Source organism: Thermobia domestica, chromosome 8 (assembly GCF_964235325.1).
Source record: "Thermobia domestica chromosome 8, izTheDome1.hap1.1, whole genome shotgun sequence".
Lineage (NCBI taxonomy): Eukaryota > Metazoa > Arthropoda > Insecta > Zygentoma > Lepismatidae > Thermobia > Thermobia domestica.
The window spans coordinates 3,943,325-3,958,340 of record NC_137461.1 but is presented as its reverse complement, the minus strand read 5'-3'; the positions used below and the strand labels follow the sequence as shown (position 1 = coordinate 3,958,340).

Here is a 15,016-nt window from a genome sequence, read left to right as displayed (position 1 = left end):
TCGTTCTCTTATATCTATTTACTCCACCATTTGTACCATACTAAAATTTTGACTATACTTTTCTGAACGAAACTTAAAAGGACTCTGATCATATCGTGTATGATCTTGTTCGTTCAATTGTACGCTTTGTTAACAAATTGATAGCAGAACGTTGAGTTTCAAGTGATTCCCTGACAGTGAACTAATATGTACTAATTAATATGCAAAAGTTTTATTCATTTGCTTTTGATCTGAAGTTTCACAGGAATATTTTAATGAAAACTCTAAATAAATTAAACTAAATTAATAGGGTACTCCCTGATGTTGCAAAATCTATTCTTGAGATTTTTTCAGGACATTTTGGCTCCTTTTTCAATTAAGACGTGAAAATCAGAAATAGGTAACGGTGAATTCTCACAATACATGTCTTTATTTAACAAAACCGTGCTTATTTTAAGGTGGTTTACAGCAAACCGGCCAGCAGTTATTGTCACAAAGAACACATTAAAATTCGACCTGGTTCTTAAAAATCTTTTGTATATATTAATTACAAAATCTGTTATAAACACGTGAGTTATTTACATATTTACACGTTCATCGAAAAACTGACATTGTATCAATCTAAAAATGTTGAACGTTTGGAAGTCAAAATTGAGAATACATTTATTGTGATTTGAAAATAGCATTATGAACCTCATATTCATAATTTTGTTCGGTGACTTTTTACTGTTTTTCCGCCAACAGCATAATCCCGTCGCTGGTTTTTGGTCAAAAAACTGATACACGTAGTTTTCACAGGCCTCTTTTGAAACAAACTTAACACCATTCAGGTTAGTGCGTATACCGAAAAAAAAAAGTTATTCTCATGGTACCAGGTCTGTGCTATACAATGGTTGCATTACAACCTCCTAGCCAAGTTCTCGACATTTCTGATGGGTCATTAAAGATGTATGCGATCTGGTGGTGTTAGCTTAGTATAAGATACCTTTTCTGTTGACCAGTTTTGGCCGTTTCTTTTGAATTCCTATGTGTAGTCATGGAAATTGTTGACAGTACACGTCAAAGTCTATCGTTCTGCTAGGCGGTAGCAGCTTGTGATGTACGATGCCTTTTCAATCTCACCAAACCCACAGCATAACCTCCCAGTGCGTCAGTGTGGGCTTTGCCACAGACTGCGGAGTTGTAGGTTATCCACTTTTCATCACTCATGATCAACCGCTTCAGAAATAGTTCGAGTTGACTATCTTTAGGTGGAGATTCGCAAATAGAAATTTGATCGAGTAAATGTTTTTCAGTCAGATCATGTAGCAACCAAACATCGAAGTTCTTTTTGTAGCAGTCTTCTCCAAATGGTTTAACACTGTTGGTCAGTCTTGCTAGATTTTTTCCCCGGAATATCAATCCTCATTTTCTGTGGTTGGTCGCCCATTGCTAGGAACATCTTGAACATCGAACTTTCCAGAACGAAAACTACTGAACCAACTTTTGGATGCTGTTTTTAATAATCTATTTTCAGGAGCGTCATTTCAGATTTTGCTTTGGAGGGGGGGGGGGGAAGACCCCTTGATTTAAGTCAAAGTTCTCGTTTTTCACTGATTTACTACTATTCTGTTGATAAAATCTATATAAATCTCACTCGGGGGGATTACCCCTCCTTGCCCCCCCCTAAATGACGCCCCTGTGTATTGTGCCCGTACGTGGCAGAAATTGCTTCATGCGTTTGCGTAGCATTTGCACCTTTAACGAAGTAAAATTCTAAAGTGTAGCATAGTTTTCCGGAAAGTTCACTGATCGTTATGGCACAATACTTTACGTCTGATTGCATAAATTCAACCACTTTTTTCACATCTAGCTTCAGCTCTCAAATGATTCTAGACTAACACCATCTCGTCCGCAAAAGGTTTACTACTTTTTAGACTACCTGATATAAATCAACGCCTGTGAACTATCGTAAACTGAGTGAAAAAGTGCACGATTGGACGAGATTCGAAACCGTAATCTTTAGCATATCATTCTGATGCTTTAACCACTCCTTCGTGGCTAAGTAGTTAGCATACGCGTCTTTGGCGTGGGGTAACTCGGGTTCGATTCCCGGCGGGAGCTCATGTGGTTCAGATTCCACATTAATCAGTAGGTCCTGAAGTCTGTTCTTTCATTCAGATCACATGGCTTTGTACAGTCCGCAGCAAAAAACCTGCAACATGAGCATGTAAGTTTATTGTGAAACGACGAAGTCTTTTGCTCCAAAATAAGTGTGCAGAGGAGGACGCAGAGGTTTCTCGTGCCACTTAGATGTTATGTTCATTCCCTGTGCTGTTAGGCGTAGTTTCACAATAAACTTACATGCTTATGTTGCAGGTTTTTTGCTGCGGACTGTACCACAAATACGTGTTGTCCTTGGACAATCCATCCTCAACATTCAGAACACCACAGACGGTTGTATTATATATTAACGAATGGAGGAAACAACCGATTTTTAACATACCAGTTCCTCTATAGGTGCGAAATCAATGTTACACAAAAAGAGTGGTTAACTCATCGACGCGATATGACTAAGATCCTGGGTTCGAGTCCCGGTCCTGTCGTGAATTTTTTCTTACTCTGTAATCTTGAATTCGCATCTATAGAGGAGTTGGTGTGTTTAAATCGGTTGTTTCCTCCATTCGTTAATCAGCACTTTGTAACAGAAAGGCAACTGCTGCAATACGTAAATTTGCCTTTGACATGGGAGACCCGGGTTCGATTCCCAGCAGGAACTAATGTAGTTCGGATTCCATGTTAATCAGTAGGTCCCGTCCCATATAGCCTCGCTGCTGAAAGGGACGTTAAACTCAAAATCAACTCAACTGTGAATGCGTGAATTCATAAGGAGTCGCAATCTCCTGAAATCTCAAGACTAGATTTTGAAGGTGCAGTTGTTGAGTGTGAAAGTAAGTGATCCATTGTAGACCACAGATGGAACATCCATCGTCTATTTTTTTTTAATTTTGTTGAGCTGGTATAATTTCTGGTTCTTCGGAGTGATTTGTTCTATACACATGTTATCAAAATGAAGAAATTCTGTTATAATTGTAAGTAATCGCAGTAATTTCAATAAAACACATAGCTCAAACATTCCTAATTATGCATGTTCATGTCATTGTAGTATTAGAACGTAGGTTTATTTCTATTAGAAGATCTTTGTGATTAACCACGATTCTTCTTCATTTATTTAAAAAAAAAACTGATTTGTTGCAAACTGTAGCGTATTACCATAATAAAACCAGGATTCTTGACTTATGTGATGGAATTAAACTAACCAATACTCTTGTTCACAACACGGTTCTTTGAATCAAAGTTTGTAAAATACGAGGGGCAGTCATAAAGTTCCCGGAATTCTGTTGTAGCTCTTTATTACCACATTATAGGCATACATTTACTTACTTGCCTACAAAGTTGGCACCTTCGGAACACACAATTGTTCCATCGCTCCTGCGATTGGTGGAAACGCCGACGAAAGGATTCTTTTGGTATCTTACAAAAGTTCAGCCGTCGCATTCGCTTTGATCTCTTCTGCGTTGGCGAAAACGGAAAAGACCCATTTTTAGCTTTGGGAAGAACCAAACATCTGAAGGTGTTAAACTGTTTTTAAGTCTATCAAAGTCTCTGAAGCAGATTTTTCCCCAATTTGCACATGAGCTTGATGTTTGTGCACTACAAGATTTGTAGAACTGCACCAACTGATCACCACACACCCCTTCATTCAGTTACATTACTCGTACACTCCCTGTTATGACCTGCTCATGCTTGTCAAATTAATAATTAGGCAACCTAAGGACCGAAGCGTACAAGATTCATTGTGATTGCATCGCAAATGCCAAAACTAGAACATTTTGACTGGCCCTCGTATATGAAATGCGTTTGAGATTGTTGTACATTGTTCTGAATTACAGGGAAAAGAATAAATTTCAAGGAATTATTCTTACTCGATTAAAAGAAAATTATAGTCAAATATCATTAGTTTATAATGTTGTGTATATTGTTCCTTCCTCGTGATTATCCTTTCACCATTAAGTGACCTTGTTTGAAGAAGACGCCATTATTTTCCTGATCACCTATTCTTCCATTTGTATTTCAACCTGACTTTCCTGATATGTTTACCTGGTAAGTTTTTACTACCTTCCTTTATCCTTTAGTAAAAAAATTAAGCTCGTAATAGGGATAGTAGGCCGGTAAGCATAGAGATAAATATACCGGGTGTCTCAAAAGTCCGGGGTCATAGACCAACTCCGTTTTAGGGTAAAGATCTGGAAATGAAAAAAAATGTTGCAAATAGATTGATTTGTTTACAAGGGTGGAATATTTCCAATCATGGGTTTTAATCTAAAAGGGTGGAATATTCCCAATCATGGGTTTGAATATAAAAAGGTGGAATATTTCCAATCATGAGTTTGTCTAAAAGGGGTGAAATCTTTCCAATCATGAGTTTCAATCTAAAAGGGTAGAATCTTTGCAATTATGGGTTTCAGTCTAAAAGGGTGAAATCTTTCCAATCATGAGTTTGTCTAAAAGGGTGGAATCTTTCCAATCACACCAGCTGTTTGGACTCCGCCGTATGTTAGGTGACAAAGTAACATTTCCAATTCAGCAGGTTCTTCGAACGGATCGTAAGCGCACACAAAAATTACACTCAATGTGCACATTATTCTATGAGGATACTTAGAACACCTCAAATCTTTTTCGAATAATGCTGTATTGTTCGTATAGTGAAGGCCCAAGAAAACAGCCTAGTGAACTGGCAACCTATCTCTTTCATTTCACATAGATCCCGTTACCGATGTGGAGCCCAAACTGCTGGTGTGATTGGAAAAATTCTACGCTTTTAGATTGGACAACACCTGTTTTTGTATTTACTCATAAGGGAGTTAGCGTATGGGCCCGGACTTTCGATACACCCGTTATTCTAATGATAGTTTGCGTTTCGTATTACAATTAACATAGTTCTAAATTCAGCTGTAAAACCACGTGCACTGTAAAGGAGTAATAAATGTTGGAAGGGATTTAGAAAAATCGCGGCTAAGATCTTTACGAGTACAATCTTAGTATTCGCTTAGAGCAATTCGCTAGCCGCGCTAGTTTTCGGATTTCCGTGAAATCATCGAAGTGAAGTAGCATTAGGGCTCTTCAGGTGCTTTTTGGCATTATTGAGTTTATCCACTATTGTTGGAGAATGTAAGAAGTTGCGAAACCCTTTCTAGTAAAATGTTAACGGCGAAGGGAGCTCTCAACATTGCTCTATGACGTGATTGCCAAAGCTTGCTGGCTGACCAGGGATTTCGTGGACTGTGCCACGAAGGCTTAGTTCAGGGCCGAGGAAAAAAAATATCTTAGAATAGTTGGGTACGGAGTTCTAGTCTGGGAGATCTCGATCGCTTAGTGACACGCTAGCTTTCGTATCTTCGTTCTTATAATACTCATAGTGTAAATCAAATCATATGGTCGGAACATAAATAGCATTGACCTCAGTGTTCGAAAACTATAATGTAATTTGTGTTTTAATAACACGAAACTTTTATTTCAATGTATATTCTAGAACTAGTAATAAAAAGCAAGATCTAGAGTAGTTTTGTTTATGCATTCGGTGTTAATAGAAACCTTCTTTGTAGATGAAAAGTAGTTGTTGAACTCGCTATGTAATCATGTTTCAATTTAGTTTTAGTATTAAGATCCCAACATGTGCCGTCTAGAATAGTAATTCGGGTAGCCGAAGATGTTTTGGAAAATATTGTCTTCAGCCTGTAATTGATATATCGAAATAGGAAAATGATTAAAATTATTGAATAGCTGCTTAATGTAATAACAAAAATTAAAACAGTTTACCTCTCTTGTGTATGTTGTGCGAGCGGTCTCGGGTTCGATTCCCGGTAGAGGCACTCGGTCGAAAAAAAGTGTAAAAAGCTTTTTCAGGCCAGACATCCTGAATGAGGTTTTCCTGGTTTTTCCCCATCCACACCAGGCAAATGCCGGGGTGGTACCTAACATATAGGTCCTAGGCCGCTTCCTTCCTTCCCTTTCCCCGGATTGTGTGCTCGCCAAGGGACGTCATCCTTTGTGTGACGGGCTAAATGGCCACAGATGCCGATAGCCCAGAAATCTAAATCCTAAATCTTATATATGTTCTTCAACCTGTAAAGTCACTTGTATTTAAATCCTAGCTTGTAACTTAGTTTTAGATTCATAAAAAGAATTATTTCGACTTAAGCGAATATTTCATTCATTGCATATTGTATCTTTTTGCAGGTCAGTCAGGTTATTCCGCTTACAAATACATCCCTTATGGCCCTGTGAATGAAGTTCTGCCCTACTTGTCGCGCAGAGCTCACGAAAACAAGGGCTTTCTGAAGAAACTGAAGAAAGAGAAGAACCTTCTGTTCAAAGAACTTACGCGAAGGATCCTGACTGGGAAGATCTTCTACCGACCGAAAGGCAACTACGTTCCCGTGTGAGAAAATACAAGCGAGTGGCATGGATGCTGATGATGCGAGATATAAAAATATATATATGTATGTACGTATGCGTGTGTGGTTAGTGCATGTGACGAAGTGGGTACTGTGTTGTGTCCGAGATTCTTCGAAGGAACAGTCGAACTGAAGATGAACTGTAGGCTGCAGTTGAATGAAAGAAAGTGAATACAGATATGACTTTTCTTTTCCAAGTGCAGAAGGGAATAGATATATGTGCAGATATTTCATTCAATCTTTCCCTGCCTTAACCGTCAATGAATTTAAACAAACGCAAATAGAAGTATATTGTGATACTTGGTCAAAGCTGTGATAACAAACGAAGTTGGGATGACGTGATGATCATGTAATGAACGGGAAGAAGTAACGAAAAATTATTAGAAAAGAATCTCTTTATTGTTCTAATCCGTCGTTATGCCAGAGAAACGTCACCCTTTTAAACGTTGGGAAAGAAAAAGCGTATCTTGATTTGAAGTGTGCGGAGCATCAGTTGTGGAATAAATACTTGTTTAATCTTTATCTTGTAATTAATTGAAGATCATGTAATTGTAAATGATCTCTTCATACAGTATTAGTGTGATTTTCTTTGTCATATTTCTCAATCCTAAGTTTAATACGTAGTATTTACATAAATTATAATAATATGGCCTCAATTGTATTTTTCTTTGTAAGATATTTTGTTTGTATCTGGGACGATAACTCTTTACATCTGTCTGAACTCTCCTGAGAACTTCGACCTAGTTTCGGAGGAATTGCAATCTTCAAGTCACAACCAAGAGAGCATTACTTACTTCACACAGGGTAATGAATGAGATTTACTGTTGATACGAGATTTACCCTGTGTATTTCTGTTTATCTTGGTTTTAACTTGAAGATAAAAGTAAGCTTTCGAAACGTTAGAAAGTATTACCAGGGAGAATTCATTATATATATTTGAGTATTATTTGATTGGTTTTATAAAGTATATTCTTTTTGATTATACTTTTTTTTTAAAAAAAAATATATATTCTTGCATGTATATCTCGTGTTGCTAAAGATATTAAACAAGTATTGTAGGCAAATTTCGAAACAGTGTTTCTCAATCGCCGACTGTGGACCAAGGTCCTACTATAAGAAGCATTAATTGTGGTATTTCTTTTTAAGATATAAATCATTATTTTGAATGTTTTCTCTCTCTCTCTCTCTCTCTCTCTCTCTCTCATGTTAAATGTAAATTTTATTTGCAGTAATATTTTCCTTTCCATTTCTATGACTGGGAAGGAACACATTTTTATTCGGTAAATTTGTCAAAGTCCATTCTTCCATCTGTGTATTCCTACCGATGTACGTAATTTGATATCATATGTGTAATCTTATACTGAGACACATACAAAATTGAGAATTGGTTCCGGGGACATGGGACCTTGTCCAATCTTTGTGGCTAGTTGATCTTCGTGAACATTGAGAACCACTGCGCTAAAACACACACACAAAAAGTGAGAAACGAATGAACGTTTGTGAGTTTTTGTCAGTAAGAGGCTGAGTGAAGAATTGTATCTGATGCTGCACATAGTACCATGGTCGGTGGGTTGTTAAGACAATAATGGACAGCAATGGACCAAAGCTAGTAACGAATATTGTCATCTGTAGTGGATGTTCAAAACAGTTAGACTACTTTTCTTTTGAGTTACCACAGAAAATTCTGTATCGTATTTCGTGCTTTTTTGTTTTTTTATTAAGAAAAAGAGAAACGAAATTATGTATTAAAAAAATGTTCCTTCTGCCATGAACATACGTAAGATATCGAAGAGCTCAACGTGAGGTTTGATGTGTACTTAAAAAATATTTTTTTTCTTCCTCAAAGTCAAACAATCGTCAGTCCAGGTCACTTAAAATCATTCTCTTTAAGGAAGGTGCGTAGTAGTGTTACAAATGAACTTGTGCATTAAGCCCATTAGACTTCTGTAGCAAAAAAGAAGAAAAAAAATCAAAGAATCACAAATTTAGTTGCATCTGAAAATTTAGTACAAGCTTTCGTTCTTCAGTATTAACTTGACAAACAAGTTATTTATCGTATCAAGGAATAATGCTATGTTGTCTTGTGTAGAATTGAATCAATACCGTGGTATCTGGATCGTATCGTTTGTGCTGTTTCTTCTAGTGCTGTGGCGTAAGCACAAGAATAGTCGTATTGAAAAATTGGTGTGATAATCTGCAGTTTTGTCACTGAACCAAGTTTTTTGTCAAGTTAATCTGAAGTGTGAGTATTGTTCGTATTTCCTTGTGAAGCATTCTGCTTGACAATGTTACTAGACTGACAGGAAGGAAGTTGGTTTGTTATATCCTTGTAAATTTATCATTCCCGTATAAATAAAAAGCAAGATCTGAAAAGAATGTGTTATTTGTAATTTCATACTTGTTTCTTCCATGTGTACTGATATTTAAAAATATATAAGTTCCCTTCCTTCTGTTTTCCATGTTTCTTATATATGCATTTATTTTCTTTTTAAGAATTACGTTCAAGATGCAAACTCACTGTTCAGAAATATTAAAATACAACATTTTGTTAGTCTTTTATTTAAAATTTTATAGCTTTCGAAATAAAAATATTAAAAAAAAAAAAGTATATGCTCTGTAAAGTTAGTTTTTCCTTCTAGCAATGAAGGATTTTATTGACCAAAGGATGGTGTTGCCACAGAAAACAAAGCATTTCAGTTTGTCAGCAACTGTCGACAGAGCTGACTTTCGATAATTTATTATTATCATTATTATTTGATTGCTTTGAACGTTCCCCTAGAAGGTAACTAACTAAAAAAAAATCGTAGAAGAATTTAATAATTACTTCCTTGCTCGTGAAGCGTTCAATTTTTCTAAGTGGGTTCCTGTCACCACGGCATGGCGCGTCCTCAGGTCGCGGATCGAGGAGAAGGCCTCTAGATATAGAGGTTAGCTACGAATATACTGAATAAGCAGTTGCGGACAGACAAGGAGTGGTCCTCCAGCTTGGGGTTTGGGTAAGGCTAACAACCTCATCCTGTAAAAAAAAAAAAAAAAAAAAAATGTTCAGAAACATTTACAGAAGCCTCGAACAAAGACATAACTTGGCACGACCTCAACGAAAGAAAATGAACATAAGATTTGTAACATAGAATATTAGAAGTCTCTATATGGAGGCACGTTAAAATCCGTCACGGGTGAGTTAGAGAAATACAGGAAGGACCTAGTAGGAGTTCAGGAAGTTAGGTGGGAAGGAAATGAAATTGTGAATTCCGGAGATTTTACGTTCTTCTACGTGGAAATAAAAATCACCAATTAGGAACAGGATTTTTCGTCCACAAACGAATAACATCAGCAATTAAGCGGGTTGAATTTGTTACTGACACTTTATTTTATTACTCTTAAGGGTCGGTGGTGTGATATTATTGTTTTAAATGTACATGCCCCAACTGAAGATAAGGATGACGATATAAAAGACAGTTTTTACGAAGAAGTGGAATGGATATTAGACCAACTCCCACGATACCATATGAAAATTCTATTAGGGGATTTCAATGCGAAGGTAGGACGAGAGGATATTTTCAAACCGAAACGAAAGTCTGCACAAGGAAAGTAATGACAACGGTATTAGACTCGTGAACTTTGCAACATCCAAAAACCTAATCGTGAAGAGTACAAAATTCCCACATCGCGACGTTCATAAATACACCTGGACCTCACCAGACGGCAAAATACACAAACAAATTGATCATGTTTTAGTAGATAGAAGAAGACAATCTAGCATAATTGATGTCCGGTCATTTAGATTCTGACATTGATCACTACCTGGTAGCAGCGATAATAAGAGAGCTTATCGTTGAATAAAGGAAATATTTAATGTCTGAAAACGGAGAGATTTAATTTAAAGAAATTAGAGAGCCAGGTAAGAGAGGAATACGAGATTGAAGTTTTGAATAGATTCTCGGCTTTACAAGATTCGGAGTGCACTAGTATGGAGGATACCTGGATTGAAATTAGAGATAGCATTAAAATTTCAGCAAAAGAAAAATTGGGACACGCGGAAATGCGTAGGAACCATGGTTCGACCAGGAATGCATTAAACTAGCAGAGAAGAGAAATTACGTTAGCTACAAAATCCGAATGAAATAACTACACAAAATTTTGCAGCGGGAAACTTCCAAAACTTTTGGAACAAAGAAACGCGATTTTTTGAAAGCTAAAATTAAGGAACTTGAAGATAATAGTAAAAATAAAAACATTGGGGCATGTATAAAGGGATCAACCTCGTGCTTATATATTAAAGAAAGCTGACGGAACAGTTCTCATTGATACAGATAGCATTTTAAATAGATGGAAAGATTTCTTTAATAATTTGCTTAACATGCAGCCAAAAACTAATTTGCGCAGAGAAAGGGAGATACACACCGCAGAGCCGTATATTCCAGTACCCAACCAAATAGAAGTAGAAATCGCTATAAAGAAATTAGAGGAAAACAAATCTTCGGATGTAGACGAAATTCCGACTGAGTTAATTTTAGCTGGAGGTGAGAAATTGTGGAACAAGATACACAAACTCATTCTCCTTATCTGGAACAAGGAAGAATTGCCACAAGAGTGGAAAGAATCAATCATTGTTCCAATCCACAAGAAAGGCGACAAAACTGACTGTAATAATTATCGAGGCATCTCTCTTCTGTCAACATCCTATAAAATCCTTTCAAATATTCTATTAGCAAGATTGACCCCATATGCAGATGAAATTATTGGAGATTATCAGTGCGGATTTAGACGAAATCTATCAACTATTGACCAAATATTTACCATTCACCAAATACTCGGAAAGAAGTGGGAATACAATACCCCGGTACATCAACTATTTATTGATTTTAGAAAGGCGTACGACTCGGTTAGGAAAGAAACATTGTACAACGTTCTTACAGAATTTGGAATACCGAAAAAGCTAATTAGATTAATTGAGGTATGTTTAAATGAATCCCAAAGTAAAGTCCGAGTAGGGAAATTTTTGTCCACGGACTTTCACGTCGAGAATGGTTTGAAACAAGGAGATGCGTTGTCGCAATTATTATTCAACTTTGTCCTGGAATACGTTATAAGGAAAATCAAAGATAACAACCAGGGCCTAGAGTTGAACAGTTTTCACCAGGTTATGGCGTATGCTGATGTAAATTTAATAAGGGATGATAGAACAATAGAAAGAAATGCAGAGGTCTTATTAAAGGCTTGTATGGACATGGATTTAGAAGTAAATGCAGAGAAAACTAAATATATGGAATTGCGTCGGGACCGTAATATGGCAATTATGAATGCGTTAAAATATTAAATAATATCTTTGATAAAGTGGATACTTTCAAATATCTAGGATCAATATTAACAGATGAAAATAATAATCACAAAGAAATTAAATGTCTACTAAAAAAGCAGGGAATTCTTGTTGTTATTCAGTTCAAAATCTCTTGTTGTCGCGAATTATGTCGAGGAAATTGAAGCCTAAAAAATATAAAAGGATAATCATGCCTGTTTTATATGGTTGCGAAACATGGTCGCTTACTCTGAAAGAACAACATAGACTGAAAGTATTTGAGAACAAGATCCTGAGACGAATATTCAGATTCAAGAGGAACAAGAATAGATAATGATCTAAACTTCATAACGAGGAACTACATAATTTATACGGTTTACCAAACATTGTTAGCATCAAGTCTAGGAGGCTCAGGTTGGCAGGTCATGTAGCCAGGATGGAAGAGTAGGAACGCTTTCAAAGTTGTAACTGGAAGACCAACCGGAAAATGACCATTAGGAAGGCCTAGGCGCAGATGGGAGGATAATATTAAGATGGATCAGGCAGAAATAGAAATACAAAGTAGAAACTGGATCCAGTTGGCTAAGGATAGAAGTCGGTGGAGAACTTTTGTGAACGCTGCATTGAACCTCCGGGTTCCATAGGCCATAGAGTGAGTTTTTTAATATTTCCTTGCTATTAAAGATAGTTACGAACAGGTCCATACCAAAGAAATTTTTATGACAACCATTAGTTGCAAGGTAAATATGTAAAGCAAGCAGTAGTTACGCATGAGTATGCAAATTTTTTGTTCAGGACACTTCAAATACGAGATATTGTAAAGCAGGTTCAAGTATCATAAGAACTTTCCGGGTTTATCTCGGGGAGCACTAGAGATAGTAAGTCAGATCACGTTCACGCCATTGTTTATGTAACCTCTCAACCGGTTGTAATATATAGTATGTGTTCACAAAGTTTTAAGACTGGTCTGAGAATACAAAATGTATTAAACATTTTTGTACAGCGAACTAAAATTCTTCGAAATATGACCGTTGGGCATCAACACACCGCTGCCAGCGTTGTTTCCATTGTTTATAGGTGCTCTGGAAGTCTTCGCGCGCAAGGCTGTTAAGGGATCTCGTCGAAGCTGCCTGGATCGCTGGAATTGCGTCAAATCTCTTCCGTTTCAGGACTTTCTTAATCCGGGGAAACAAAAAAATCACAAGGAGCGAGGTCGGGGGTGTAGGGGCTTGCGGCAGTGTTGCCACATTCAACTTAGCCAAAACTTCGGCGGCGGCGAGCGACGTGTGAGAGGGTGCATTGTCGTGATGAACAACCCAATCGTCTTTGATCTCTGGGCGGACGTGGTGAACTCGATCTTTCAAACGGCGGAGCACTCCGAAAACTGACCTGTGACACACTGTCCGGCAGGAACAAACTTTTTGTGGGTCAGTCCTTTAGCAATCAGTTTTCGACGGAGGTCAATGACACGCACTCACTTCACTAGCGATCTTTTCACTCCAACGTCTCGGAGGCAACTGACGCGCGTGCGCTCCGTTAGCTACCCCCACTACCTCACCCTGTCGGTTGAACGGGAATGCGCGCACGCCCCTACTCAGGAAAACATCAGTCTTGAAACTTTGTGAACAAACCAGATTATATATATATATATATATATATATATATATATATATATATATATATATATATATATATATATATATATATATAAGAGAGAGAGAGAGATTGAGATTGAGTCATAAGTCCTGCAATATTTTCACAACTCAAATAGTAGGTGCATATATACGCTGTGATCGATCGTAAGTACAAGATCGAACTGGCCCAAGAGATAACATAGCAATCAGATTATTTAACACGGAGGCTGCCACTTAGTATCTTCAGTCAGATTTTAATGGCTGTAACGATAAGTGATCGATGTCTGATACGTGAACTATTACTGTGAATTCGAACTTGAGCATAACGCAGCGGCAGCTACCTAAAACAATTGTCATGTGAAAAGTAAGGTGCAGTTAACCACAGCATAGCAACTCGTGGTTCCAGAAATTTCGTGCAGGTTGTAAAAATATTGGAGAGCAGCCAATGTCAGGCACTCCAGGATAAGATTCTGTCATGATACCCCATTGAGGAAAATCAATCTACCAACACAATATGAATGTCAAACCTACTCGGCATATTTCAGTCCACTGTATTGCGTCACTTTCACCAACTCGAGAAAACCATTAGGAGTTGTCACATTGTCACATGAGTTAACCCTACTTCAGGCCAAGAGAAGACTGGATGTGTGTCGACAACGGCTGGAAAATCCGTGTGATGTGCTCTTCCTGATGAAAAGCGAGTGTTTTCTCCGAAATTTGAATGCGCAAAAGCAGTAGTAGAGCCAGAACCGGTCGCCAAACAGGGATATTTCGAGCATAAGATAATGCTCTGATTGTTGTGGAACCCGAGGGGGTAATTCACTTCAGTTTCGTTCCTAACGGTCGTACCATCAATGCCGACCTTTGAGGTGGATGCATAGTGCACTATGCCATAAATATCCAGCAATTGTGAACCGAAAGCACTCCCTGGTACAACAGGATAACGCAAAATTACACTTGGCTCGAAAAACGCAACAAAAAACGCAAACTTGATGGCATCAAACTGATGCCACACCCGTCATATAGTCCTGATCTTGCCCCTTCAAATTACTAGAGCTTCCTCATGACTAAGTGGTGAGCGTACACGCCTTTGGCTTGGAAGATCCAGTTCCATTCCCGGCGGAGCTCATATGGTTAGGATTACACATCTCACTCTCGCTGCTGAAATGGACGCTAACATTAAAATTCTTCGGATTACTGCCAGCTTCAGTCCATGGTGCACTTCCCAAAATCATGGTGCTTCAACAACCAGCAGAAGGTGAAAACTGTACTATCTGGCTTATTTGCCTCTAAAAACAAGACGTGATATCGATGTAGAATCGAGAAGCGGGCAAAAAGGTAGCTGCAGACAGTCGAATACGTGGGGCTATACTTTGAATCTGCTTTCAATGTACGTGATAAATACAGGTATGTTATGTACCAGAACCTGCTTTTAATGTACGTGATACAGGTATGTTGGGTACCAGAATATTGCAAGACTTATGAGTCGTCCTCGTATTTTTAATCGAAAAGGTATATGTTAATATACTCCAAGTACCCAGTATCTCCACTATTCTGCGTGATAACTTATCTCATTCTCAGATAGAACTTAAGTTATGGAGAGGATT

The 15,016-nt window shown here is 37.7% G+C and overlaps 1 protein-coding gene across 3 annotated transcripts in view; it reads left to right on the top strand.

Annotated features, from left to right (window-relative positions):
- The window catches only part of slgA (proline dehydrogenase slgA), a 201,731-nt gene that overhangs the window by 171,039 nt on the left and 15,676 nt on the right, over window positions 1-15,016 (top strand). The window contains exon 12 of one of the 3 annotated variants that reach the window (XM_081768010.1): window positions 6,259-8,852. The exons of the other annotated variants lie outside the window; for them this stretch is intronic. Coding sequence (XP_081624136.1) covers window positions 6,259-6,464 — 206 coding nt within the window. The 3' untranslated portion in view covers window positions 6,465-8,852. Of the gene's footprint in view, window positions 1-6,258; window positions 8,853-15,016 lie in introns of those variants that run through there. 3 annotated transcript variants of the gene reach the window in all.